Source organism: Tiliqua scincoides, chromosome 8, assembly GCF_035046505.1.
Source record: "Tiliqua scincoides isolate rTilSci1 chromosome 8, rTilSci1.hap2, whole genome shotgun sequence".
Classification (NCBI taxonomy): Eukaryota; Metazoa; Chordata; class Lepidosauria; order Squamata; family Scincidae; genus Tiliqua; species Tiliqua scincoides.
In genome coordinates this window covers 9,612,655-9,634,929 of record NC_089828.1, presented here as the reverse complement: position 1 = coordinate 9,634,929, position 22,275 = coordinate 9,612,655, and the positions used below count along the sequence as shown (strand labels likewise).

Sequence of the window (22,275 nt, the reverse complement as noted above, 5' to 3'; positions counted from 1 at the left end):
AAACAAGCTGCTGCAGCAAAGAGGCCAGAGCAAAGACCTGCTAGGACCCCCTGCCCCCAGGACTGCTTACCCCACTCACCAAGCCTGCACATCCAAGGAGTTGCTTTCTCAGCAGTCAGCTCAGCAAGGCTAGCGAGGTGGAAGAGGACAGTCGCATGCAATACATACAGATGTCTTCCCTTGGGGGGGATCAAGGGCATTCATTAGCTGGAAGAAGCCCTTTTGCTGGGAGGGGAAGGAGGCTGGGCTGGAACAAGTCCCAAAGAGCACCACAACAACACTCCAGCAGCACAGAGACACAGAACATAAGAAAAATGGCCAAAGGCCCACCTAGTCCAGCCTCCTGTTTCTCCCAGTGGTCCAGCAGATGCCCCAGGGAGCACATGAGGCAAGAAGAGACCTGCATATTGGTGCCCTCCCTCACATGTGGTATTCTCAGGTAAAAGAAACGGGAAGCTCCGCGAGCAACCGGTGACCTTGGGATCTGCATCCACGCGCTTTCCCCGCAGCACCACCAGGGAGGCTGAGATGGGTTCAAGCCCAACCAAGGCACTTTTCCTCATTAACAAGGCACTCTCTCTGCATGACTGGCCAGAAACCCCCAGGGCAGGGACAAAAAAGGAGGGGGAGGCAGGTCTGGACCACCACCCTCGGCTACCCCACCAATCTGCTCTCTGACCACCCAGGCACAGCAGAAGTCCAACAAAGGGCACCTCCTCTGGCGTTTACTCAGTGCCTCCCCAAGAACAGGAACCTGGCTGATAGGCTGCAGGACATGGGCCTTTCGGAGGGAGGCATATAGCGCATGCAGCATCATGAAGGAGGGCAATCCCAGAGGCCTCCTTGAGGCAAAGGAACTTTCTTCCCTTATCCTGGGGCAAGCCTTCACTGCCCCAATGGGTTTCCTTGGAACTGCATCAGCCACTTTGCTGGTGCAGAACTGAGGAGAGTAAGGAATGGGGGAAGAAACAGAGTTGGAATCCTGGCGCATGCTGGCACCCCTAGGATCCATTCTTCACATTCTGTCTCCCAGCCACCACCTCTTTACCCAGAAAGGCCACTCCGTCAGCCTGCACATGTGGACACCAGCAACGTGCACCAGCTGCTTTGTTGGCATTCTGCTAGCATACAGCCCAGTTTGGATTGGGCTGTCAGATTAGTTTATGGCCAGCAGTAGCAATGGTTGGATTCTCTAGTTCTCCCCAAAATGGAGCATCTTTTTAGCTTAAGCAATGCAGGTAACAGCAGAGATACTGCTGCAAATCCTGAAGGGTCAGAAGAGGCATAAGAAAGAGACATGGCATCAATGGGAGGCAGTGGGAAATTCCCAGTGTGGGTTGCATCGTCCTTCCCTTGTTGCACTGATGGATGGAAAGCCTGCATGAGTGTTTCTGCATAGAGTCCTCCTGGGGCAGAGTCCAGCAACCAGAATTCTGTGAAGACAAGTATGAACTTGGTATTTTGCCACACATCTTGTGAGGGACCAGAGCTTGTTTGTGCAGAGTGTGCCTGGTGCCCTTCCACCCTGGTTCCTGCCCCAGAATTCTCCTTTGAGAGGCCAAGGAGAGTACTCACACACTGCACATCTTTCCACCAGAGCTGTGAGCTCCCTGGCAGGACCTGAGTGCTGGGACAGGCTCACTCTGGAGCCTGCACCCCATGTGCTACTGCAGGAGTGTGTGGGGGCAGGGGAGTGGTAGGAGGTCACTTCTGCCTTCCTCCCCTTCCCCATGGTTCCCGGTGGGATTTGCTCCTGGTGAGCCAGCTTTGTCCTTGGTGTCGCATGTTTCCAATGTCGACAAGCTCTTGCTTGTCCATTGTTTGGAGGAGGGTCAGAATATGCTGTCCCTTCCATGTTCTACCCCAGTCTTCCCACCTTTCTTCAGTAGTGTCCAAGCTATAGCAGCATAGTGTACATCTGTTGGTTGATGGACTTCTGAGCCAGCTGCGCCACTCTTGAGCATGGAGGGCAGCTGCCAAATCTGGCACATAGGATTGTAATTTTGATGACCTGGGACCTGAGTACCTGAAACACTCCCCCCCCCCCCCGACTCTGACCCCACACTGAGGTTCTCTAGGGAGGCTCCTTTGCATGTTCCCCCTGCTGCCTGAAGCATGGCTTGTGGGGTCTGATAGGCAGGTCTTCTTGGTGGTGAACATAAGAACTTAAGAAGAGCCCCGCTGGATCAGGAGGCCCGCTCTGTGTGAAATGCCCCCCCCCAGAGGACCTTGTTGTGCTCCCTTTCTTTTACTCTTCCATTGGAAGCCACACACAGTTTTGTATTGTGGTGCATTTTTTTTTCTCTGTGCTATGGATTGTGTTTGGTTTTGACCGTGTGCTCATTTGTCTTTTGCTGGGTTTTATTGTACTTTAATGAAATAGCCTTCCATGTTATGAGCACTGTGGATCTCTGGAGAAAGACAGAATATACATCCTTTAAAATACAACTCCAACTACTGTCTCTGCAGGCCAGAGGACCCTCCACCACCAGAGTGAGGACCTGGATACTGTTATACTTGTGAACCCAGATGAGCACAGTGCTGTGTCAGAGGTAAAGGCCAGAGGTGGTTCCCTGCCTGGGGTCAGTGCAGTTGGAATTTGCTGCCCCAGAACTAATGGCTGGCAAGCAGCAGCAGAACTCCTATGGGGGTCTGTGGCCTCCCGGCAAGCTGTGCTTACAGGCCCCAGCTCGCCCTCCCAGCCAGCCAGTCACTGCAAGGCACCAGAAGTTCTCCCAACAAGGTGGGCACAGGAGGAGAGGCCTGGGCTGGTTGCCACCCCCACCCTTCTTCCATCATAGCCTTCCTCTGCTGGCCCCTGGGGTGGGGCAGGGATATAATGATGCAGGTGCTGAAACCTGCCCCCCCCCCCGGCCCAATGGTTTTGTCTCTCCAAAGGGGGATGCTCCTCCTGACTGGCAGGTGCTTCAATGGGGGGAGGGGGGGCTGCAGCTGTAGCCTTTCTGCAAGAACAGCAGCACTCACAGCCATGCCGTCTCCCATGAACAGGTCCGGTCCTTGGTGTGTGACCCTTCAACCCACAAGCTGCTGATCCTGTGTGGGCAGAGCTCAGACCAAGAAGGAGACTTGATCTTGCAGAGTGGGACTTTCACCTATCAGAAGTTTGCCGACATACTTGCAGATCCAGAGGTGAGCCAGGTGGTGATTGGAACAGGTTCTAGTGAGCCGAAGGCAATCTGCAGGCCATTCTCTCCTTTCTAGTCCTAGTTAAGAGTCTGTTGTCATTGCTTGCCTAAGCTTCCTCCAAAGACTGGTAGCTTCAGGTGCTGGGTTTGGGGTCCTTTCAAAGGGAGGCTGCTAGCTAGCAGATACCCAAAGCTCTGTAGACGGGAGCCTGCACCAGGCGGTCTCTGCTGGCAACAGGGCAGTCAAGGCCAAGTATTGCAGAGATCTTGAGCTCAGCAGCTGCCACTGGCTTCTGGTAGGGTTGTGGCACACCCCACTTCCTGCAGTCTCCTTCCCCATAATGATTCTTCTTCACACACTGACTCGTTTTCAGAATGAACAGTTGTGTGTAGCTGTCCACAGAAGAGCCCCGGCCACTGAGGGGCAACAGCGGGATCCCTAGATGGTTTGTGCAGGCTTAACTAAAGCATGCTCCAGGGGTTGCCAGGGAGCTCTCAGGGTGTCTTTGACCCTAACCTGTCCTGGTCTCTCTTGCAGGTTGCCCAGCTCCTCAGCAACCGCGATCCAGCTGCAAAGGCCTCCCTTACGGTGACGTGCCTGGGGGAGGGAGACTGGAGCCGCCTGGGCCACCCCCAGTTCCAGGATCTTCTCACTCTGAGACTGAACCCAGACCCAGTCCTGCCAGAGATGGACGGGGTCTCTGAATTTGCTGAGTACGTCTCCGAGACGGTGGATGTTCCATCACCATTTGATCTCCTGGAGCCCCCAACATCTGGGGGCTTCCTGAAGCTCTCCAAGCCCTGCTGCTACATATTCCCTGGAGGGAGGGGAGACTCAGCTCTCTTTGCTGTCAACGGGTTCAACATCCTGGTGGATGGTGGCTCCGAGAGGAAATCCTGCTTCTGGAAGCTGGTCCGACACCTGGACAGGATTGACTCCATTCTCCTCACCCACATTGGGGCCGACAACCTCCCAGGCATTAATGGGCTCCTGCAGCGGAAGGTTGCAGAACAGGACGAGGAACAGTCCCAGGGCTCCACCAACTACAGTGACTGGATGAAGAACCTCATTTCCCCAGAACTGGGGGTGGTTTTCTTCAACGTTCCAGAGAAGCTCAGGATGCCGGAGTCCTCCATGAAGGTCAAAAGAAGCATTGAAGAGGCCAGCCTGACACTGCAGCTCCTTGGCAGGCTGGGCATGAAGCCAGAGCCCCTGCACCGAGTGGCCAGCACCACCCTTGAGCCCATCACCCTCTTCCACAAGATGGGGGTTGGAAGGCTGGACATGTACATTCTGAACCCCGTCAAGGACAGCAAGGAGATGCAGTTCCTTATGCAGAAGTGGGCCGGGAACAGCAAGGCTAAGACAGGCATCATCCTGGCCAATGGGAGAGAAGGGGAGATTTCAGTCCCCTACCTCACGTCCATCACCGCCTTAGTCGTGTGGCTCCCGGCAAGTCCCACGGAAAAAATAGTGAGAGTGTTATTTCCAGGAAATGCTCCACAAAATAAGATTTTGGAAGGTCTGGAGAAGCTCAGGCACCTCGATTTCCTGAAGTACCCAATTGCTACCCAGAAGGAAATGGCTTCTGGCATGCCATCCCCTGCCCTGAAACAGACCAAGATTAAACAGAGGGCAGACAGCAAAGAGAGTCTGAAGTCTTCCCCTAAACCAGCTGCCTCAAAGGCAGTTGCTGAGGAAGGCACAAAAGAGTCAAAGGCGGAGGTGGCAAAAGAAGCAAAGCCTGAGAAAAGGGGCAAGGAGCACCCTGGGAAACCTCCAGAGAAGCCACCGAAAGCGGAAAAGATCCGAACAGACCCCAGCGATGCCCTCAGAGCTGAGAAAAGAAAACTTGCCAAAGAGAAGGCGGGCAAGAAGCACCTCAAAGAGAAGACTTCTAAACTGGAGGAGAAAAGGGACAAGGAAAAGAAGGAGATCAAGAAAGAGAGGAAGGAGCTGAAGAAAGAGGACGGGAAGAAAGAAGAGAGGAAAGAGGCCAAGCGAGAGGCCAAGCCCGACTTGAAGAAGATGCCCAAGCCAGACCTAAAGCCGTTCACCCCCGAAGTCCGGAAGACCTTCTATAAGGCCAAGGCACCAGGCAGGGTCCGAGCCGACAGAGGTCGCAGCAGAGCCGACAAGGAGACACTGGCTGAACCGAGGGCTGCATCCCTGCCCAAGAAGGCTGGCCAGCCCCCAGAGCCTGAGGTGGCGGCACCGAGGCCAGTTCTGTCTTCTCCAGAAGACCTCACCAAAGATTTTGAGGAACTGGAATCAGAGGAGCAGTCCAGGCCTCTGGGGGAGCCAGAACCTGCAGAGAGTGAGACAGGGCCTTGTGACATGGCCATGCAGAGCAGGGCCCTTCTGGCAGAGATCACCCAAAGTCCAAAGTCCCCTTCTCAGGTTGTACCACGGGAGGAAATGACTCCTCCAGCCATAGGAGGGGAGGAAGCCAGAGAAACAACCACGAGACCCGAAGGTAAGGTGGCAGACTTGGTGGGGTCCCATGAGGGAGGAGGAGCTGAGGAGAAGGCAATGACTGAGTCCACTGGAAGAGAGGAGCCAGCTCAGAAGACAACACTGGTGTCCAGGGACTCCCTGGGCATTGAACACCCAGGGGAAGCTACAGGGATCCCTTCAGACACAAGCGAAGCTCAGCCACCAGAAAAGCAAAGAGGGGTGTCCAGAGCAGCAGGGTCAGAAGGGGGGGAGGAGGCATCTGTGAGAGCAGGAGACGAAGCAGTAAAAAGGAGAGACTTCTCCCTCTGCCAAGAGCAGGAGGGCACCCCTTGGCCTTCTGGGGGAAAGGGCAGTGAGTTCCGGGAAGACAGGGTGAGCAGAAGCAAGGCCCCTGGAAAGCCAGGGCTGAAGGAAGACTCCTGCCTCAGCAGCAGCCCCCCTGTCGCTCCAGGGGAACACGTCTCGTACATCCAGGACGAAACGATCCCTGGCTACTCAGAGACCGAACAAACCATCTCAGACGAAGAGATCCACGATGAGCAGGAGGAGAGGGTTCCACATCTCAAGCCAGACGCAACGCCCTATGACATTTCTGTGCCAGACCAGCCAGGCTCCTTGGAAGCCATCCGTGGGATCCAGACCGTGGCAGCTGCTGAAGTGGCCAAAGGCTACACTGGTCAAGAGTCTGAGGCTCTGGCCTATCCCACAAACATGGTGGCTGCTCCCTTGGCAGAAGAGGAACACGTGTCTTCAGCAACCTCCATCACGGAGTGTGACAAACTCTCCTCTTTTGCCACGTCTGTCGCTGAAGACCAGTCGGTCGCCTCCCTCACTGCCCCACAGACAGAGGGGACTGGCAGAAGTTCCCTAATGATGGACACCGTGAACAGCATCCCTTCCTCTCGAACAGAGGCCACCCAAGGCCTTGACTACGTCCCCTCTGCTGGTACCATCTCCCCCACGTCTTCGCTAGAGGAGGACAAAGGCTTCAAGTCTCCACCTCCAGAGGACTTCCAGGCACTAACAGAAGGTGAGAGGAAATTTGAGGCCTGCAAAAAGGGCTTGGAGGAGGCAGAGGAGGAGACTGTAAACCTTGAGAGGCCTCAGGGAGCCCAAGATGCCCCAGTATTTGCTCAACCAGAGCTGCTGGGAAACAGTTTGATGGAGGTACCTACAGCAGGAGTCCAGGCCACAGTGTTCCTACTCGGTGATGGAGACAGTCAGTTTCTCCAGATGGATGCTGGTTCCGGCGAGGCCGAGGAGCGGTGCCTGAGCCCTGATGACAGCACTGTCAAGATGGCGTCCCCCACCCCGTCTGGACCAACTAGTGCTGGGCACACACCTTTCCACCAGTCTCCTGTGGAGGAAAAGTCTGAGTCTGTGGAGACCGAACTCTTTGAACAGGCAGAGAAAACGCCTGCAGGAGGAGATGCGCCCAGAGCTGTGGAATGCCAGGAGGCCACTACCACCGAGGGCTTCCCTACAGAAGAAGAGGTGCCTGTTCCTCTTCAGGATGCATCTGTCCCACAACTTCCAGCCCTGTCACTCCCAGAATGCACAGCTCCCCAAAGCGAAGACCAGAGTCTGTCCCTTGAAAAAGAAGAGCTCTTGAGAAGCTTCTACCACAAGCAGGAAACCCTGGACCTTTCCGACTTGTATCCCCCCACCAAGGGCCTGCTGGCAGAACCCAAAGAGGACTCCACTCTTCAGAAAAATAGCAGCACAGAGGGCGTCTCCCCGGAATTTTTGGAAAGCGCTGGGAGTGAGCTGTTCTCTGCTGCAGAAATACCTCCTCCAGAAGGGTGGGAGAAACTGGAAGAAAGTGCTGACCACGACAAATCCACCTCACATTTGTCAATAAGAGGCATTTTGCCAGAGGAGGCAAAACTGTTTTCTTTTATGGAAGAAATGTCTGAGAAGTCAAAGTCTTCGGATGATTTGACCAAAGTGTCTCCAGAGGATGGCAATGCCTTGCATTTCACAGAACACAGGTTAGGCCAAGAAGGACCACTCCCTGTCACCATCAGACACATATCACCAGAAGGCACGAACACTCCTCTGGGCCACAGTGAAGAAGCACCTTCTCAGTCGTCTGCAGAGGAAATGGCTCCAATAAGTTCCTTCACGGAAGAGACCTTTGTGCAACGACACTCCATGGAGGAGTCTTCCCCTGGAGCGAAAGGCCAGGTCTCCACAGAGCACGATCCAGCTAGACGTGAAAGGACAGGAGACACTCTGGTCCACGAGGACTCGCCCTGTTCTCTTTCCTTAGCTGAGCAGCGTCTACTTCAAGACCCCAATGTTCCTCTCATGCCTCTTGCAGACACAACGCTGGTTTCTGTAATAGAAAAAGAGCCCGCCAAGGGGCCACCTCTGACCCCCCCCTCCGAAGAAGTGTATTCAGGTGGAGTGCACTCAAGTGTCACAGAATCTGGTCCAGTCCTGGGCAAGGAGTCCTTAGAAATCTCCCCTGGAGAGATGAGGGCTTGTGAGTCTCTGGAAGAGAGACAAGACGCAACAGAGCCATCTCCAGAAATGGAAGACATTTATCTGAAGGATACAAGCTACGAGAAGAAAGTGTGGTTTCCAGAGGAAGTGAAAGGACTGCCCTGTCCAGAACAACGACAGAAGTATGATAAGGAAAGGGGGGAGTGCACATTCCTGGACGACGAGGCTGATGGCTATGAAAAAAGATCACTTTCCTTAACAGAAGGAAGGGGAGCCTCTCATTCTGCAGACTCCGAAGATTATGTTTCAGGAGTAGCAGAGAAGGACTTCTGGGAAACTGAGTGCAGGTACTTCCAGCAAGGAGCTTCGACTCGGAAGCAAGGGACAGGTCTGGAAAGTAGCTTTTCACCAGTGCATGGCAAGGCTGAGGCTCAGCAGCTAGAGGAACAAGGCTCTGCTCAGACACAAGAAGTTGTCCAGACCACGGGTACTAAGCCAAGTATGCTGGGTGAAAAGGAATTTGAAATGTCTGCCTCGATCAGCCCTGCCTCTCCTGAGCTTGGACATGTGCCAGACTCCAGCCTGTTGGAGACAGCCTCAGGCGTTCCATGTGCAGCCAAGTCACCCACTGCTCTGGAAGGAAGCAAAGGGCCCCTGTCCGCTCACCAGCAAGGTGGAGAGCTACACCCTGACACTGCAGACACCCCCTTGCCACAGGCCCCTGCACCTGCTGCCTTGGAAGAAGAGGGAGACGCAGCCTGGCCAGGCTTGGGCCAATCTTCTGCAGACCAGTTTCTGGCCAAACTTTCAGGAGGGACCACAGAGGACAGCTCAGAATCAGACACTGCTCCCAAAGGAAGGTTGGAGCACCACCAAACACAGGATGTCGAGGGGAAAACCCTGGATTGGCTCAGTTGCCCAGCTGAAAAGCGACAGGAGAGAGAGAGCACAGCCTGGCCCCAAGCTGTGGCACCTGTGGCCTCAGAGTCAGGAGAGAGCAGGGGCTCCCTTCCAGTGCAGGACCTCGGAGGAAGCAGAGGCACCACCTTCCCTTTGCAAGGCCAAGGAGGGGATTGCTGTGCATGGCCTGGCACCAGAGACTCTTCCAGTCCCTTTGAGTTCTATGAAATAGAAGGGGGCACTGTTGGGAACAGACCAGAGCAGGAAGAGAGAGAACCAACTCCCTACCCTCACGAGAAGACCTTTCAGTATGCAGGTATCTATGGGACTGTGGGGGTGACTGATGTGAGCTACTCCAGAAAGATGCCCAGGGGAGGGAGAGTTCCGAGAGAGTCCCTGTTCCCCATCTCCTCCAAGGAAGAAGAGTCCTGCCTCTACACGCCCACAGAGAAAGAGCTGTCCTCTCCAGTCTCCCCAAAGGACAAGGCTGAACCTTCTTTCGAGTATTCGGACGAGCAGGAGCACTTCCAGCCCCAGGCAGAGCAGCACAGTGAGCTGTGCGGTTTGACATGCGCTGACACATGGCTCGAGGAGGCCAAGGGAAGCACTCCGCACGTGGGGAGCCCCCTGCCTGCCTTCTCTGCAGAAGAGAAGGACTTCTCTTGCCCTACTGAGATCATCACGAAGCGGTTTAACCAGGATGAAGAACCAGCGGTCTACATCGAAGCGGCGGCTCCCCCTGACGCCAACATCAGTCAGGAGCAGAGATCTCCTTCTCCAAGGTCCTTGCAGTCCAAGGACATCTACTATGAGAAAGCCCAGAAGGACGAAGAGGAGAGTGCCAGTGACTCAGAGCCAGAGAAAGGTGCCAAGGAACGGTCCGAAAAAGAGAGCCCGCTCCCAGGGCCTACTGCAGCCGTGGAGCCAACCAGGGAGAAAGACCCCTATGCAGACATTCCGGGACTGGAGGAAGGCAGCCTATCAGAGCCATGGCAGGTGACTGACCACCTTTCACTGGCCTGCAGTGCATTGTCTGGAAAGGATGGGGCAGCTCTGAGGGAAGAGGAGGGCGATGGCAGCTTCACCCACTCAGGCAGAAAGGGGGAGGCTCCAGGGATGTTTGTGAAGGCAAAGCAGCACTCCAGGGAGGAGGAGGTCCATGCAAAAGTCTCTGGTGAGCCCACACTGAGCTTGGGAGAGGACTCTGCCCCCAGCTTCTATGCTGGGACAGCTGCTAAGGAGAAGGAGTGCCCCAAGGGCCCAGCGCTCCTGAGTAAGGGACTGGACTGCTCTTCCCCTGGCTTCGAGCTGTCCTCCTTGGAGAAGCACGAGCCCTCCATCCTGTTCCGGCATGAGGCCCACTTCTCATCCCACTTAAGGGACAGCTCCTTGCCTGCAAGCCTGATTCCTCCTGGTGCCTCTGAAAAGAACATGGGGAATGAGTACTTGGAGGTTTCCAAAAAGGTGGTGGAAAAGGACTCCTTTGCAGGATTCTCACTAGCAGGTCTGGCTGGAGCAGGGCAGCTGCTCTCTGGAACACTCCAGGAAGAGCCCTGTGAGCAGCCCTCCAGCCCTTCCGAGGAGACATCTTCAAAGGCCTCCACCCCAGTGATGCAGCCTGCAGGGGGCAGCTTCTACCCACACATGCTCTCCCCTGATTCAGGGGCAGCAACTGCAGAGCCCAAGACCACATGGGACTTGCTTCCAGAAGGCTCTGCACAGGAGGCATACTTCGGTGAAACCAGAAGCTTGGCCCCTGCCAGCACAGATGATACCAGCTTGCTGAATCTGACCTTTCTGGCCACGCATTCCCCTGCCCTTCCTGACACCCTAGCAGCTTCCCCTCATGGTCAGCAGGAGGTGGCTGCCACAGCCAATGGACCCACAGAGGTGAGCACCAGTCCCCTTGCTTTTTCTGGTGTGCCACATCATGTGGAGAAGGCAAATGGCAGTGATGAGGAAGAGGATGAGGAGGACTGTGAGAGGCAAAGCCGCCCCTCTCGTCTCCTGACTCACGAGCACACCTTCCAGCCCTTCTTCCCAGACTCTCCACAGGGCAGTCAAGCTGAGGACCATGGAGATGCTTCCCACGAGCTAGAGCCAAGCCTGGAAGCCACCCACCCAGAACACGTGCAGAAGTTCTCGTGTGAGTTCAAGCAGCGGAAGGGGGAGCTGTCTCCCTCCTTCATCAACCCAAGTCCTCATGACTCCTCAGAAGATGACAGTGACTTCTCCCAGGCTGAAGGGCACCCATCAGTGAAGGGCAGGCCGCCACACTCCAGCCCTGGTGGCCATAGGCTAGCCACAGCAAGGGTAGAAGAAACTCCCCCCACCTCCGCCAGCGAATCTGGACCCTCCCAGTCGGACTCAGATGTGCCTCCCGAAACAGAGGAGTGCCCGTCCATCACAACCGACGCTGCCATGGACTCCGACGAAGATGCAGATTTCCTCCCAGTGGACAAGGCCGTGGGTAGCTCCCATCACGGCAGCACAAGGTCCAGCCACGACCCTCCGCCTGTCTCTACAGTAGACCCCCACCCCTACCCCCCCACTCCAGATGTCTGCATGATGGACCCAGAGATGCTGCTGAGCGAGCAGAGTGTGAACAGGCCAGACAAAATAGCCCGGAAGGACCTGAAGGAAAGAGGCAAAGGGCTCCGGAGGGCCCTGGGCAAGCCCAAGTCCTCCTCCCCTGCCCGGAAGCCAGAAAAATGGCTGCCTGCACCAGGGAAGCAGCCCTCCGACCGACTTCCCAAGACACTGGCAAAGCGGGAGAAGCCTCTCAAGGCCCCAGCAGAGGAGCGGGATGAGGGCTTCCGCAGCAGCAAGGCCCTCCTCACCAATGGCATCAAGACCAGCCCAGGTAAGGCTGTGGCTCGGTGGGGGGGGGCCTTGCAAGGGGACTCACCCGAAGAGGCTGCAGGAGCAGCCACCAATGGGAATCCCAGGGCCTGGGGCCCCGCCTCCCACACTTCATCCAGGATGGGGCAGGGACTCGCGCCCTGCTCCCAAACTGTGATGCCACAGTAATCCCAGCCCAAGGGGCCAGAGGAGGGCTGTTCCTCTCTTCCTTCTGGACAAGAGATCATCTTTTGACATCCCAGAAGTGAGGAGAGCTGAGCCCCTGCTGGCCCTCCAGACCCAACCAGGCAGAGCAAGAGCTCCACAACTCCTGGCAGCAAGAACCAACACTGGCAGAGGCTGGCAAGGAAGGGAGGGCCCTGTACACCTGCCAGAGGCCACTTCAGAAATTGGCAGCCACACAAGAAGGTGGCCTCACTCCCCACTACCCTAGCTGCACCTGCAGACAAGAGACCTTCTTGTCACACCCAATGCAGAGGCTGTGCAGAGGGTCTATGTGACAGCTGCCCCCCTCACTGAGTGGCCCCTTCTGTGCAACCTCATCCAGAGCTGGGAAGTGGCTTGTATGCCACCTTTTAGGCCCCAATGAAGACCTATTCCCCAATGAAGAATGCCTGATAAACAGAGAGCCTCTGCTTGTCTGGGCCCTTGCATTCCTCTAGGCATAAAGGAATTGTGAGGAGCTCCAGAAGGATCTCTCCAGACTGGCAGAATGGGCAGCAAAATGGCAGATGCGCTTCAATGTCAGTAAGTGTAAAGTCATGCACATTGGGGCAAAAAATCAAAACTTCACATATAGGCTGGTGGGTTCTGAGCTGTCTGTGACAGATCAGGAGAGAGATCTTGGGGTGGTGGTGGACAGGTCGATGAAAGTGTCGACCCAATGTGCAGCAGCAGTGAAGAAGGCCAATGCCATGCTTGGGATCATTAGAAAAGGTATTGAGAACAAAACGGCCAATATTATAATGCCGTTGTACAAATAGATGGTAAGGCCACACCTGGAGTATTGTGTCCAGTTCTGGTCGCTGCATCTCAAAAAAGACATAGTGGAAATGGAAAAGGTGCAAAAGAGAGCGACTAAGATGATTACGGGGCTGGGGCACCTTCCTTATGAGGAAAGGCTACAGCGTTTGGGCCTCTTCAGCCTAGAAAAGAGATACCTGAGGGGAGACATGATTGAGACATACAAAATTATGCATGGGAAGGATAAAGTGGATAGAGAGATGCTCTTTACACTCTCACATAACACCAGAACCAGGGGACATCCACTAAAATGGAGTGTTGGGAGGGTTAGGACAGACAAAAGAAAATAGTTCTGTGGTCAGTCTGTGGAACTCCTTGCCACAGGATGTGGTGACTGCATCTGGCCTGGATGCCTTTAAAAGGGATTGGACAAGTTTCTGGAGGAAAAATCCATTATGGATTACAAGCCACGATGTGTGTGTGCAACCTCCTGATTTTAGAAGTGGGCTATGTCAGAATGCCAGATGCAAGGGAGGGCACCAGGATGAGGTCTCTTGTTATCTGGTGTGCTCCCTGGGGCATTTGGTGGGCTGCTGTGAGGTACAGGAAGCTGAACTAGATGGGCCTATGGCCTGATCCAGTGGGGCTGTTCTTTTGTAGGCAGATTTGTGAGCGTTTCATCCAGCCAGCCTGTGCCTCTCCTTCTCCCTGGCTCAGGGCAGAAAGTTGTTGGGCCACTTATAGGAAGCAGTGATTCTGTCTTGAGCACAGATAAGGGACCATACTGCTGCCATTTCCTGATGAAAAATCCCTAATTTCAAGGAAGGCCTTTGGCTCTGGACTGTGTGCTGATGTGACTGCAACCAAGGGCAGGTTTCTGAGGATGAATTCCTTAAGAGGTTCACAAGGGAGCCCTATTCTAGTCGTTCATATGTTGTGTTCAGCACTGGTGTACTAGAGGAGGGTCTTTCAAAAGCTTCTCTTTTCTGATCTGCACACCTAGGGAGAGGGAGGGAGAAGCCATTCTGGCAGAACTTCACTCAGTGAAATAAGCTTCTGTAGCTTATAAACTTCTGAAAGCCCCAGTTTTCATCAGAGAACCAGGAATTCTTGAAAGTATCACAGGATGCAGGCGCTGGTTATGGCCTCCTGTGGAAAAGCTTGGGGGGTGACGCCTTGCAAGTCTCTGCCTACGTGCTTCTGGAGGAGGACAGGTGGTTGGACTCTGCGGCAGAGGACTCGCCTTTTCTGCCCATGTCCAGTAACTCTGGAGTGGCCGTTGCAGAAAATCTGAGAGCTCTCAGGACAGTGTCCACTTCCAGCTGCCAGAGCCTCTGTAGGATAATGCCCTTAATAATGACAGTAATGATGTATAGTACAAACCCACAAAGTAAAATTCCCCTTCATGCCTCCGACTGCAGGCAGACTTAGCCCATCTCTGAACATTGCACTTCAGAACCTCAAGAACCTAAGAATATGCATCAGATGAGCCCTGCTGGATCAGGCCCAGGGCCCACCGAGTCCAGCTTCCTGGATCTCACAGTGGCCCACCAGATGCCTCTCTGCATCCTGAACAGAGCTTATCTGATCACAAATGAATCTGATCTCCACCACAAATCCTTGATTGTCACTTAATGGGCAACCACAGGGCCCCATATCCTGCATGGAGGATAGGAAGTCTTCCTGCCCCTCGATATGCAGAGCCTGGCTGCAGTCAGTAAAGCAGCCACACCACAGGGACCTTCGAGGCCACAGGTCACTTGCCTCCTGCTACTTCAGATAATGATTTCACAAGGGATACCCCTGACCAAGGAGTCTTTGGACAACTCCAAAGTCCCCTGAGGCCACATTACAGCACCACCCCCATCTTGTGCACCACAGATCTGCAGCTTAACCTGTGAGATGTTAACTACCACTGCAAGTGCAATTTTCCATAAGCAGAGGCTATATTTCCCCACATCCAGCTCCTTTGCACACCATGCAACAAATGTCCTCATTCTTTCACCCATTTTTAAAAGAGTGCTCTTGGACAATCATCCGTTTTTACTACCCACAAGTGCGTGCTTGAGACCAGGCCTTTAGAGGCTCCAGCCTGGGGATGAGTCATCTTTGCACTTGCAAAGAGATCACTGGCTCGCTTTTGGAACTCCCTTCTGGCTGTGACGCCCTGCCCTACCCGTGAGGCTGTGTGTTGGCTGAGCCAGTCTGCCACTATGCTGGAGTCCCTGCTTCTCCTCCTGCTAGATTTTGCTGTGCCCAGAGCAGTGCGCTGGGTGCTCCGCTCCATCCTTGCATGAGCAGCAGAGTCTTGGATGGGGCTCTTTCTCCTGGGCTCACCACAAGCCCCCAGGAATTGCAATGGCAGCAACACTGGAGCACCAGGGAAAGGGTTTGATAGCCTGCCCCCCTGCCAGCCTCTCTGTCTCTTGCAGCTGAGCCCACCAGCTGCATTCTACAGCTTTCAGATGGGAAGATGGGGGCAGACACACGGTGGGAAGTGGCTCCTACAGAAACCAGACCACTGGGCTGCCATGCCCAGCCCAGCCCAGCCCAGCCCTCCCTGATCCAGGTGGCAGCAGCAGGCCAGAATCTCAGGCAGGTGGTATTTCCCAGCCATTTAGGCTGACGATGTTGCTGGGGCAGTGAACCTTGAGCTTTCCACCTGCAGGCCTGGCCTCTGAGCCAAGCCCCTTCCAAGCAACTGGGAGAGGCCCGCCCAGGGAGCACTGCAGCTGAGTGGAGGTTGGAAGCCACTTGTCCTCCAAACCACCACATCACACTGGCTAATGCTTGCCTGCTTGGAAATGAGCTGCTGAGGAGTTTTGGGGGAGGGAGGGTTCCTGGAAGGCTCCATCATGCCCAACAGCTGCTCCTGCTCCAGGGTGAGCACATGTTGCTGTGCATGAAGCATGTGGTCCCCGGTGCCATTGGTTGGCCGGCTGGCCTGCCTGCCAACAAAAAGTGGCCACACCGCATCAAGTGTCCCCTCCAGTGGATCAACAGTGGTCCCAGCCACCAAGGCTCCTCACCAGGCTCTCTGCAACTCTGATCTGCTCTCAGTAGACCAGCTGGGGGAAATGGCACTAGAGATAGCCAGCCAGGGAATGCCCCCAGAGCCCATTTCAGTGCTGGGGCCTGGATGGGCCCCTCATAAATGAAATGCAGGACTTACCACTAGTGTGCCCCGACAAGGGATGTGAAGACAAGCCTCGGCCAGGTATCGCCCCCTGCAAGCGAGCTCCCACCCAGGGCTTGAGATCTGCCACACCAACACTCCTGCTTCTGATACCCGGGGTGGGTACCTGCCATTGAGGGAACAAATGTTGGAACGGGAAGGGTGGGTGGTCCTTCAGGTGCTTTCTGAAGGCTTTTGCCTGGTGGTTGCGACCACGAGCGATTCAGCAGGAACAGTCTGGGACGATTCCAGCCACAGCCTCAGCAGGTGCTCACATTCTCTGCTTTGGCCAGCCTTGTGACTTCCTTGGAGCCTGCGAGCTGCTGAGAGAATTTGAGACAGGCTGGGAATGCAGAGAGAGATGATGGCCCTACTTGCTCCCCTAGACTAACTGCTGGGTAGGTAGGCGCTGGAGCCCTGCAAAAGGGTTGCACTGCAGCCAGAGAGGAAGGAAGTTGCTTGAAGATTCGGGCAAGGAGGTGCTCCCAGTTTTTGGTGGTGCTTGGCTACCCACACCTTTTGGGACCTGGCATGCATGTAGTCCTCACTGAGGCAGCTTTAAAAAGCTGTTTGGGGTTGCAGGGCCACTGGGGTTCTGGTTTCTCCCTGCCCCCATGCAAACTGTAGGCCAGCTGAGCCTTCTATCTCCGGCCCACTGAGATTGCAGCCAGGACCCACCCATTCGTGGGAAGAGAGCCCACTCTGCATCACCTGGGTGGCATTGGCATAGCGACCCCTGCCCAAGAGGCGCTTCGGTTAGGGAGGAGCGGGCTGGCGCTGATGTAGAGAGGGCCCCTCCACCGAGTTCCAGCCTGTGTACTGATGCAAGCAGGCTCACCAAGTGCAAGGGTGGCTCTGCCGACCATCTTGTTCCACAGTCTGGGCTTAGCGGGCGGGTCTATGCAGCAAGCACTGGGGGGCTTCCAGGAGCACCCCGAGCAGGGGGCTGTGTAGGCTGGTGCAACGCTTCTGTCACCCACCCCCCAGCTGGGGGCTGTGGCTGTCTCAGCCGGTCAGCAGCAGAGTGGGGGAGGCCTCATGCCCCCCCACCAAGGGAGGATGGATGTGGAATGGCTGGTGAAGAGGCCAGGAACCTTCCTTGGAGGAGGGGGCTTCGGGCCGGCCAACTTGGGCTGGAGAAGTGGGGCTGGCCTGCCTGCACGGGCTTCGTGCCTCAGCCCACCCCGCAGGGCTTGGGAGGCGCCACCACCAAGACAAGGGACTTCTGCTGGGGCCCACTTCCCCCTGCACTGCCTCTCGGCCCAGCTCACCCCTTGGTGGGCAGGACAGCGAGCTGAGCCAAGCCACTTTCCTTCTCTTGCTCTGCAGCCACCACCGGCCTGGCCAAGAGCGGCTCTGCAGGGGGATCACCTGTCTACGTGGACCTGGCCTACATTCCCAACCACTGCAGTGGCAAGAACAGTGGGCAGGAATTCTTCCAGCGGGTGCGTGCCGCCTACTACGTGGTCAGTGGAAATGACCCCAGCAACGGTGAGCCCAGCCGGGCCGTCCTGGACGCGCTGCTGGAGGGCAAAGCCCAGTGGGGTGAGAACCTGCCGGTAAGTGCCCCCCAGGGGGGCCTGTGGGCCAGTTGGCAGTGGGGACAGGCTTGCCTGTGCTTCACACAAGGAGGCCCGGAGCTGGCAGGCCAATGGAGGTGGGGGCAGCCCAAGGGATGGAGCGCAGAGCCTATTAACTGCACCAGGGGGGTTGTGCTCAGTTGCAGGAGCCACCCTGGCTACCCCACAGGACCCCCCTGCCCGGAGTCCCCTTGGAGGCCAAGCATGCTGAGTATGGCTGCCCTCGGAGCTTTGGCCCTCCTGCCACTCTCACTGCCACTCACTGCCGGCCACCGTGTCTCCCCAGGTGACCCTGATCCCGACACATGACACCGAGGTGACCCGCGAGTGGTACCAGCAGACCCACGAAAAGCAGCAGGAGCTGGGCATCATGGTCCTGGCCAGCAGCAGCACAGTGGTGATGCAGGACGAGTCCTTCCCAGCATGCAAGATTGAGTTCTGAGCCACAGCTGCGCTCCCATCAGCCGCCTCCACCCACTCACCATGCCGCCCTTGGAGCTCTACCAGGCTCTTTCTCCTGCCATCCTTGAACATGGTCTGTGCGCACTCTGGCCACGCTCCATCTGCGCGTGGTCCTTGCTTCCCAGGAGGCCCAGGACTCATGCCACGTGCCTGGATGCCTGCAGGGGGGAGGGAGCCCTCCCAGCCCGCTCTGCTTTCCATGGCTTACTCTGCCGTCTTCATTGTCGCTGTAAAATAACGCAGCTCCCTCAGTCCTGCTCTCACTCACAGGCCGCTCTACCCCCCGCCCAGCTCCCTTCTCTGCTGACACCTGTTGCTCAGTACTGACCCCACGGAACATTCAGTTGGAGCCCGTGGGGTGAGGGCAGCGGTGTGGGTGACAGAGTTGCAAGGAGACACAGACCAGCCTCACTGGAGGAGACCGGCAAGAAGCCAGCTGGGAGAGCGGTGGACTCTGGAGCCTCCATGGATGCGTGGCAGGGGCCAACACTGGGCCACCTCTCCCACCACAGCTGGGCTGAGTGGGGAACCCTGCCACTTGCTGTGGATGATACAAACTCATGCTTGGCCGCCACCAAACATACCTTCCGCACTGGTGGAGCCAGGCCCCCTTTGGGAACTCTGCACAGGCAGCTCCTCCCAGCTGGACCGAAGCTTCGCCATTGCCCTGTGAATCAAGGGATGCCAGAAGGGGTAAGAAGTGGGGGGGGGGGATACTCATGCAGAGGCTGGGTGTGGAGCAGGGTGTGGGTCTGTCCTAGGGGGGAGGTTTGCTCTATGTATAGGAGAAATAGCTCTGCGGGCTCTTTGGCTGGGGTGCTTGCATGCTGGCTGTCGCCTCCCGCCCCGCTACTTGGGCTGCCAGCCTCCTCGCACCTCCGGCTGTGCACAGCAGAGGCTCAGGTGTCAGGCAGGACGGAGGACCTCATCTCTCCTCTCCATGCCAGTGGAGCTGATGCTGCCCTGCTCCTGGGCTCCAGTCTCTCCTGCCAAATGTCACACCACCTATGCTGTGTGCTGGGGCAGCAAGCAGGGGTTTGACTTGGAGGCAACAAAGTAAGAACAAGCTGCTGTAGGCCACCTCAGACACACATGCCTCCCCCTCCCCAGGTGTGCATGAGTTTCTCTACCTGAGCAGAACCTGCCCAACACCCTGCCCCAGCACCAGCAGCCTTGGGACCAGCTGGGGGGGGGGGACACACTGCAGGAGCTTCTGGTCATTGTCTAATTTATATACTGATTTTTTTCCTAGTGAGACTGACTGTGTGTGTGCATGAGAGAGAGAGAGAAATACGATTTTGACTGCCGACATGGCACTGTGACTTCTGGCCTTCAGGTCACAGGGTACTCTAATTTCCAAATGCTGCAATTTGAGAATATTTGAAAACTCCACTCTACCCCTACCAAAGGGGCAGGTATTTGGCTACCCAGGCTCCAGCAGCTCACCTGAATAAGAGTGCCCAGCCAGGGCAGCCCCCAGGGCCCTTCTGTGCAGGCAGGGATCAAGGTTTGATTGAGGATCTTGGATCGAGGCCAGTGGTCAACCCCACTACTGGTGCCTGCACGCTACATGCATGCACCCGGCGGGGGGGGGGGGCACCAGCAAATGCACTAATCCACAATGAATGTGTTCCTGTCTTAAAACTTGAAACTGGGAGCAGGTGGGCTGCAAAGGCAGGCTGGGCCTTCCAGGAAGGAAATGCAGTGCTCTTTCCGCACTATCCCCCTGCCCCTCCCATCCTTGCCCTGCCCCAGAGCGAGATTCTGCTCCACCTCATTTTGGAGCAGGCCTCAGCATCCCTCTTCTTTGTACTTTGTGGCAAACATATTCAATGAAGCCACCCCCCTGCTCTTCCTGAAGCCCCCATCCAGGCCCAGGCTGTACTGGTCCAAGGGGAGGCAGTGTGGGGCTAGTAGGCCCAGGCAACAAACCCCCCCCCCCCGTCTGCTTTTGCTTGTTCTTGCATGTGGCCAATAGTGCACAATGCCTTTTGTCCATTCGTGGCCATCTGCTCTCTTGCAGCTGTGATGGAGGGCCACGTCCCGCTGAGGCATCCAGGTGGCCTCCCCTGTGCCGGCTTCCTCCTCCTCTGCTGAATGTTGTCCAAATGGAAACCAGGTCTCTCCTCCCCCCTTTTGCCATACCACGTACAATTCAACTTGAGTGACTCAGCCTGCTGTCTCTCCCCAGCCCCCCCTCCTTTCTATGTGCAACACACTGTAACTCTAATGATTGTCAAGGGAGGGGCCAACACTAACCAATAAAGCCACATTAACTGCGACCCACATGGACTCCTGTCCTGTTTCTGCTGTGGACACTGCAAGGGGAATGCCCACAGTCTGTTCCCAGTCCTGCCTCCTTTCCTTTCGCCCACATGCTGGCTCCAGGGGGAAAAGGATTGGCTCCTCAGGACTTCTTGCCCTCCAGCCACTAGTTTTTGGGGAACACATCACATGCTGCGGCTGGCAATTGTGGGAGACTTTGAGAAGACAGCTGAACACTGCTGAATTGCTAGAATGAGCTGGAGGCCCCAGAGGTTGTGACAGGCCTCCCTGTGGCAATAGCTTTGCCCCCCTGGCCGCTTCACACACATTCATCCTGGGGGCCTTTCCAGAGGGCAGTTGTGAGGTGGAGGAGACAGCCTGTCTCTGTGCATGCACAAGGAGGGCCATGCTAATGCACCGGGTGGCACAACAGCTCAGTGGAGGCCAAAGCAGCCTCATCGTTGGACCCCCTCTCCTTGCGCTGGTGGCCATGGTCTACCCTCAGGCCGCTCAAGCTGAGAGGAAGGTGGCTCTGTGTCACTGAGACTGCCTTGGTTGGGTTGCCATTGAAATTCTAGGCAGCTGTTCTCTACACCCACTGCATAGCTGCTGCGGACAAAGCATTCTAGTACCTATGAGCTGAACCCCACTGGTCACCCATCAAGCCTGACAAGACAGGCTGCTTCCCCACTTCTTCTGGAAAATCAGCCCCAAACAGGCTTGTGTGTATCTGACGTCACCCTTACATGGAACTATCTCTCCCTCCATCCACCCTGTCTTTTGGACACCCCTTCCCAGCTGGACACCACTCCCCCTCAGAGTGTTTCCTGGGCCCAGCAGCTTTCCATGGCTCCCTAGTGCAGCCCCCCCCCCAACCCTGGCTGCAGAACGTCTGCCGGGAGCAGTGGCATATCTAGCAAGGGCAGGGGGCAGTTTGCCCTAGGTATCAGCCTTGGGGGGGGGGGAATGATATCATAGGTGACAAAATTGCTAAAATCAAGGTGGTTAGGAATAATACCATTATGCTATATATACTATTGGATACAAAATTTGTAGAATATACTGGGGGAAAAAACCAGAGTGAAATGTCTCCATTCTATCAAAAGTTATGGTCAAAAAAACAGAAAACAAAAATGCATGTAGCCCTCTGAAAGGTGAAACAGCCATATTGCACATTTACTCATGAATAGGCAAACTTGCTTTAGTTCATAGAAAAGGGCAGGCTGAGAGGAATCCAAGGACAACAGATTGGTGCAGATTAGATGAACGCTGCCCCCCCCCAAAAAACAGACCAATGTATTGAGCCCTATGGAAAGCAAAACTAAGCGTTTACTCATGAGTAAGCATTTAACTCACAAGTAAGCAAACATGCCTTGGCTTGTGGTTAGGTCAGGCAAAAAGGAATGCGAGGCCACCAGAATGGTCCTGATCTGATGAAAGTGAGCTCAACAAATGCTCCAGAAGGCAGCCCCCCTCCCCATAAAAATAAAACAGAGGCTTGAGGTGGTAAGGTGAATTTTTTCTATTTTAGACTTATAAAGCCAAGGGAGCCCTGATCATGATATGCTTGAAATATTGGAACTTAAATTTAACTGGGCAGGGCTGGCTTCCCCTTATTTGTTTTTCTTTAATTATTTATATTAAATTGCTTGATTATGTCCCTTCCAGCCATGACATCACTTTCTGTGGGTCCTGAACAGGTTCATTCTAAAAGTGTGTCCTGGTGCCACAAGTTTGAGAACCACTACCTTAACTCAAAACAGACCAATGAGACATCCTTGTGAGGGAAGGGAGTGATAGCCTAGTGACCAAAGTTGTGGAAATTGTGGCTTTTAGGAATACCATCATCATAAACTATTTGTTGCAGAATTTCATCCACTGCTTGTGGGGAAATATTCACTGCATTTATTTTCTGGCCATTATTATTATTCATTTCATGCCATGACTATACTATCTCTCAGTCTCACCTACCTCAAGGGTTGTTGTGAAGACAAATACAGGGACAAACCATGCACA

At 55.3% G+C, this 22,275-nt stretch overlaps 1 protein-coding gene across 1 annotated transcript; it reads left to right on the top strand.

The window, feature by feature from the left end:
• Positions 1 to 3,834: 3,834 nt before the first annotated feature.
• Positions 3,835 to 20,267, top strand: MAP1A (microtubule associated protein 1A). The gene is made up of 4 exons (XM_066635410.1): positions 3,835 to 11,815; positions 17,282 to 17,511; positions 17,819 to 18,687; positions 20,018 to 20,267. Exons 1-3 carry the CDS (start codon positions 3,835 to 3,837, stop codon positions 17,972 to 17,974), a joined length of 8,367 nt encoding a protein of 2,788 aa, XP_066491507.1. The 3' UTR covers positions 17,975 to 18,687; positions 20,018 to 20,267.
• Positions 20,268 to 22,275: the final 2,008 nt, after the last annotated feature.